This window comes from Myotis yumanensis, unplaced genomic scaffold (genome assembly GCF_028538775.1).
Source record: "Myotis yumanensis isolate MYYU_CA2020_CCGP unplaced genomic scaffold, mMyoYum1.0.hap1 SCAF_22, whole genome shotgun sequence".
NCBI lineage: Eukaryota > Metazoa > Chordata > Mammalia > Chiroptera > Vespertilionidae > Myotis > Myotis yumanensis.
The window spans coordinates 11,278,476-11,285,282 of record NW_027223773.1 but is presented as its reverse complement, the minus strand read 5'-3'; the positions used below and the strand labels follow the sequence as shown (position 1 = coordinate 11,285,282).

Sequence of the window (6,807 nt, the reverse complement as noted above, 5' to 3'; positions counted from 1 at the left end):
GAAAGGGGTGCTTTGTTTTGCTAACATTCTAGGTAATTCTGAAGGTTAGCTAAATTTGGGAAGTAGTGATTTGATCTTCCTGAGTCTCAGCTTTCACAGGATTGCTATGAGCATTAAATAAGAAAATGCATCTGGGTTTTATAAACCTTCAACCACCATAAAATAGCATTTGTTAGTTCTTTTTTTTTTTTTTTTTAAAGAAGACCCTTGCTTGAATTTTTTTAAAAAACTCTTTATTGTTGAAAGTTACATATATCACTTTTCCTCCCCCCATTGACCTCTTCCAGCCTGCCCCTACCTTCTATCCCAGGCAGTTGTTACTTCTTGAAATAACTTTTTTGTTCCTTTGTAAAGGACTTTTTTAGTTGCTCATCAGTTTGAAGATTGGCTACATGAAAGCATATTATATTTGTTTGATTTTTATGCATTCTCATAACAAAGACAAAACTAATAAATTCTGTCTAATACATATATACAATACATAAAATATGGGGTTAATTATATGATAGTTTCATTTAAAATTTTTAAAGAACTAATGTTTAATTGCAACTTTAAAATAACCATGCACATATAAAAATATGTTAACAGCTTGTGCCCTTAATAGTTTAATATACCCATAAAATCTTACTTTTCCTGGATGCATGCTAAGTAAACATTTTAGGTTAAACAAAGGTGAACAGACCCAGTGAAATGTATCAAATTCCTAATTGTGATTGTATATATTTTCAGGAACCATTTGGGCTGGCTCATTGTAGACAACCCCAAATGAACTGGATGATAATTTTAGATGTTGAAAAAATGATGGAAAGCAGAAAACCCTTGCTTGAATTTTTGTCAAAACTGAGGAATAAATGCCAGTTAAAAAAATATTCAGGAAAATTAAAAAAGGAACCACTTGTATGTATTTTAATACAAAACACATTTATTATGGACACTGATAATTTAATTAACAAATATATCCTGACTTCCCAGTTTTAAGAGCAATATTAAATTAAATACATCGTTCTTTTCTTCATCCCTTTCAAGCCCAAAGCAATCGAATAACAAGACAATACCAACACCGCTTTGTGTCAATGGTGATCTCAAAATATAGTCATCCGAATGAAAGAGATTTCAGCAGCTCAAGACAGTCTCTATAGAATAATATGCAGCATAGGAGTCCGTTGACCTTGAAGCTGATAGCATGTCTTAATCAGTTTCCAACCTTTGTTCACAGTTTCTGTGTAGCTGGGATTACCCAGCCGGGTCAGTTCTGAGGAGTTTTCTAGTCCGTAAGTCACTCTTATGTCACGACAGTACCAAAGTGCCTCCTTCCTTCCACTGGCTCTCATTTTCCACCCGGACCTTCTTCAACCCTGTGTCTGGATAGCGTCCACGTTAATCCATTGTGAGTGCTTTTGCCTCTCCCCGGGCCTGTGCAGTCACCCCCAAAGGCCAAGTTGCTCACCCAGGGAGCCATCCGGGAACATTCCTTCTGGGTACTTGATACCATCTATAATTCCCTCCAGCCGGGAAATGGTCACTTGAGACTATTCGCTTGAAGGTCATTGAGAAGATTTAAGTATATATTCGACTTGAGGAACCTGGGGTACGAGTCCTTTTCCATAAGGGTGTATACAATTTTCTGGGCTTCGTCGAAACACGTGGGGGTCGGAGCTTTGATCTTCTTGGCTGTAGATTCTCGAGTGTGAAAGTCAATATTGATCTACAAAGGGAAGTTCTCATTAGTGAACATGCACTTCCAATTTATTGCATATTTTATGACATTACTGTGTGGGTTTTTTGGGAAGCACCTCAAGATAGAGGTGCTTTAAGCCCTCATTTAAATCAGTTCAAATATCTCCTGAATGCCTATTCTAGACCAGACCCATCCTAGGTGTGGAGGAATTAAAAAGAAATATCACAAAAAAGGCTTTGCTCCAAGTTAGCTCATTGTATAGTTGGGTGATACAGAAAAGGCAGGCATGAAAAATTTAAATGTCCCTCAAAAAAGTGACATGGACATTTAAAATGTATAGGAGGAGAGGGCACTTTATGCAGCTGTTTTTTTGGCTCGAACCAAACATATTTAACTGGAAGGTGGGCACCGCTAACTGGAAGTATGTTGGCCGCTGCATCGTATGTATGACTGTATTACACTAACCTGTGTTTTATCTTCATCCAAGATAAGCTAGCTTATTAAGAACTTCCTGGCATGAAACTCTGGCCATTAGTCCAGGACCCCATCATGTTAGCTAGTTTTGCAAATGAATCTTTTATCCAATCTTTTCACAGATACAGAAAGTTAGATGATCATGGCACTGAACTATATGAACACACCTAAGTAGATAGCTGTGAAATCACGGCACTCCAAAAGGACCTCATCTTGCTATGTGTGCTGAAGGATATTTCTGCGCCCAAGTTCCTTCACACATGAACGGGTGATCATGAACTTGATACTCACTTGTTTAGCAGCGTCTGAATGCACAAAGGATTTGTATATTTTCTCTGCCTTGCCATGCAGGAGATCAGACTCCGTTCTTTTGTAGTCCTCGCAAGCCAACCAGAACTCAATGTTCTCCTCACTGAACTCAGACTTTAGGAAACTGCCGAAAACATCTTGACCAGCTAAAGAGAAAGAGAGAGAGGGGTGAGATACTCATATTCATTGAGCCAGTAAAGGAATAGCTTGAAGAAGAAATTTGGTAGAAAATACTATTTTATGGCGGTTGCTAAAATAGCTGGGTCATGGTTTATAAAGATGGAAAGGCCTGATGCCTTCATTGATAGTTTATCTGGGGCCAGACACACTTGTCCACAGCCATAGGCTGCTGAGCCGTGGCTGTGAAACTGTACTTTGCTCCCATCTGCTAATTCAATGAAAATTCTGCTCAGCTAGAGGCTACAAAGCAACCTCTTTTCTTATGTAAGAGTATCTTAGGGAAGCAAACATTGACAAAGGGTATTAACATCATGTTTATGACTAACGAGTCTAATTTCCCCGTCTGATTCATATTAATCAGAAAATGTGAGGCCGATACATTCCCTGTGTGTGATGCACTGATTGTATTTGTAAGTGTTACTGAGACTTTCACATGGGCCATTTCTAGATCGTGCATTGGTTTGGCTGAATCTTAAACTAAGTCAGGTCACAAGGTGGATGAACCTGGTTGAGCTGTGTTAGTGGCAAATCTCCTTAAAGTGTTGGGAGAAGAAGATGAGCTCACACTGGACAGACACACTTCCCATGGACCCCTCTCTCCCGCGTCCTCATCCCAGTGGAATTGCGGTGGCCATAAGAATAAGGCGAACACGTTTCCTTCTTCACCTTCTCTCATCAGAAGTGCCTCACAAAACTGTTTAAAAATCGTTCTTTATTGTACCCGTGTGTCATATGATATGTCATGTGTCTTTGATTTTGAATCCTTGGCACCTCTGAAATGCTTGCCACAGGCAAATGGGCTGAAGGAGTGAGTTTGTGAATGTGTGATTGATGAAATACTAATTGACTGAGGGACTGCTACTGATAAAAATACATGCTCTACGAGGTAGCTTTCAGAACAGCCGTCCACATGCTGAGAGGTCTGGCTGACTTTTAAAAGTGTTAAACCTCAGAACCCCAGCACCATTTACAATTTTGCTCCTATACCAAATCCATCCTTGGAAACCTGTGACTGGCTTGGCAGATTGGCCAGTGGCAGCACCGAGGGCTAAGCGATCCTTACGGGGCAATGAGGCACAAGGTGCGGAAACTACCCGTGAGCACACAGAAGCTGGAATACAGCTCTCCACACGCCCTCCTGTCCATGACCCTGTATCTGAATGACGCCCTTTAACCTGTTAGCCTGTTGGGCCGAACCCACACATGTTCGGTAGCTCCTCTCTCCTTACCTCGATTGGCAAGAAGTTTCTCCAGAGACTGAGACCACTGCAACACTTCATCAGCGGAGAGTCTGCAGGGACAAGGTTGGCACACGTCAGTAAATGTGTTTTTCATAGTCAGAGCAGCTGCTGCCTTTTCATAACGTCACAGACTAAGACCCTAGTCCTGATAACATTTTACTAAAACGTGTAAGGAAACAAAATTCCCCTTAGAATTACTCTCGAGATGAAGTTTCCTATGGAATCACTATATAAAAATATCTGCCAATAGAATATGAAAAAAATCCAAGTACACATCTTTCAACACTATGATAGATAGCAACTGTATGCACGCACATGTTGGCGTTTCATTTCCGTTGGGATTAATATGCTCGTCTCCTTAGGCTTGTTACTTAAAATAAGCGAAGTCCATTAAGCACAGTGTTAATCTCTTGCTGGAATACGGGGTGAATGCATAGGATAGTTCAGTGGGTTCGTGTACTTACATGTCCTTGGACCTGGACGGTTTCATCCCAGATTCCAGATGTGGGATCATGGATCTCAGGTATGCCTTCACGTCCATTCCGCTGCAAAAGACACCAAAGTGAGTGTCCATACCTCCTCAGTAGGATGCTTTTCATTGATAAAAAGAGAACAGTCCGAAATAAACTCCTCCCGTGACTAAGGCGATCATGTTGTTAGATTAAGATTGAGCCAATTCAAATCCAGAAAAATTCCCCCCCAATTGGATGCCCAGTCATGATTCACTGTTTAATACAACAGAATATACTTAGAACACCCAACAGGTAATTGCTCTGCTCCCGCTAAACGGAGGGCTCACTCCTTCTGCCACTCAAGAGAATCTCAGCCCAAAGTCCCCACGCGAGACAGCGAAGGGAACTTACAAGGTCTTGGGCCTCCTTTTCTGCGTCTTGTCATCCAGCAGTGAATGATCTGTGCCTTGCAGCTCCTTCGGAGGAGCGGAGAAGAGCATTCCGGGCATTTTGTGCAACCTGGGCGCAGGCATGGCTGCTCCTCTCATGGTCCTCATGGGGCGACTGTCTGCTCGCCCACAGCCCCGCTGCTTTATATAGCGCGGGCGGGCGGGCTCGTGCTGCTCAGCCAGTCTGTTTATCAGGCCGTGTTACCACAGACACTGCAAGTTCCTCCTTTCTCGCCGGGCTGTGACGTGGATCTTGAAAAAAAAAAAAGACTACAGTGATGTGTTGTGGTTGAAACTTAACCAAGTGAGAACAGGTCACTTGATTAGAAGGAAAGAAAATTAAACACACAGAGGCCCCACATCTGCAGTGTTAGCCGTTAGCAGGGTTTGGTTCCAGGGGACGCGTGGGTCTTCGTAAAACTGCATCGTTCAGGAAAAGGCCTCATTCGGAGTACTTATTGCATCACATAGAAACTCAGTAGTAGGGACGCTTGCCCCGATGCGTTTGCTAGTCCTCCACCATAAAATCCATCCGAGCACAGCATGTTCAAGAGTTCCTTTTTTTTTTTCCGTTCAGGAAGCAGTATAATAAATCATTTTTTTTTTGTTTGATTATTTGTGCAAGGATCCGGTAGGAAGGAGAGTAAAGAGAGGTTATCTTCACGGTTCCCGGCTCCAACTCTCAGCCCTTATTTTCAGGGCAAGAAATTCCCAGGTGGGGGTGAGGCTTTCTGCTGGCGAGACACAGGGTGATTTTAAAGGGTGCAAGGACTCTCATATTTATTAGGAGTATAAGGAACCTATCATGCTGATTTTTATACACATTACTGCTTAGGATAAAAATAAAGTAAATTTTTTAAAAAAAACCATGAACAAGTAGAAGTATAGTTAACACAAAAATATGCCTTACTCTGTAAATATATTGATGGTAAAGAATTGCATAGTATCAGAGGAAAAACTGCTCATGTTCAAACAAGAGTGTATTTGGACAGGCCAATAATGTATATCTACCTTCCACATGTTGGCAGTATCTCTGAAGATTAAAGTGTAGCTTTAATTAAGATTAAGGGTTTTTTTCAAACTCCCAAGGAATGAGATGACGGATCACTGGAGGGTACCGTAAGCTCTTTGGAGTTTATATATAGACGGTGTTTATCTTTGAAGAGCACAGTTTAACTTAAGCCTCTTTTGAGTTTTGCCCCTGAAAAGACAAAGCAGATGTGACTTAGAGAGGCTGCTGCTGGCGTTACTAGGCAAAGCTGAGAAAAGGCAAGACAGCATGGATTTTCCTCACTTGGTTCTGTCATCAGGATAAAAAAAAATATTTGTGAAGGAATCACATTTATAATATTTCAAAATCACTTCCTTCACCACCATAAACATACACTGTCGGCAGCAAGCGTCATCTGATGTTGGAAAGATAACATCGTGATGCGTTAAGAAAGGCAACTGGTGAGCTGAGCTGGCCGTGGCTCGACCCAAACAGAAGTGATGGGGTTCAAGGACCAATGACATAAAGGCATTTGTTTGTGGACGGACTCCTTGTGGTTCGGGCCATACTTCAGTTTTCTGTTAAAATCTCCAGCATTGCTCATGGTTGTTTATCTAGTTAACGTCTCAGGCCATCTAGATCAGTGATAGCGAACCTCTGACACGCGAACTCATTTTTTTGGTTGCTTTTTCTTTGTTAAATGGCATTTAAATATATAAAATAAATATCAAAAATATGTCTTTGTTTTACTATGGTTGCAAATATCAAAAAATTTCTATATGTGACACGGCACCAGAGTTAAGTTAGGGTTTTTCAAAATGCTGACACGCCGAGCTCAAAAGATTCGCCATCACTGCTCTAGAGAATTGTGGGTCAGTTATGTTAGAGAAGAAATGGTTTAGTGTTTATTTTGAATGGCTCACTATTATTATCATCCATGTGGACTGATGATTCCCAAAGTATGTTTCTGTAGCCCTAATTCCTTTGGTTGTTAATGAGCACGATAAGGACTACAATAGCAGCAGCAGCAAAG

General features: G+C 41.2%; 1 protein-coding gene across 1 annotated transcript; it reads right to left on the bottom strand.

Annotated features, from left to right (window-relative positions):
* Positions 1 to 237: 237 nt before the first annotated feature.
* On the bottom strand, positions 238 to 4,915 carry RGS1 (regulator of G protein signaling 1). Its single transcript, XM_070401024.1, has 5 exons — positions 4,746 to 4,915; positions 4,347 to 4,427; positions 3,871 to 3,932; positions 2,444 to 2,607; positions 238 to 1,705 (listed from the first exon to the last, which is right to left on the bottom strand). Exons 1-5 carry the CDS (start codon positions 4,889 to 4,891, stop codon positions 1,520 to 1,522), a joined length of 639 nt encoding a protein of 212 aa, XP_070257125.1. The 5' UTR covers positions 4,892 to 4,915; the 3' UTR covers positions 238 to 1,519.
* Between the last annotated feature and the right edge of the window lie 1,892 nt (positions 4,916 to 6,807).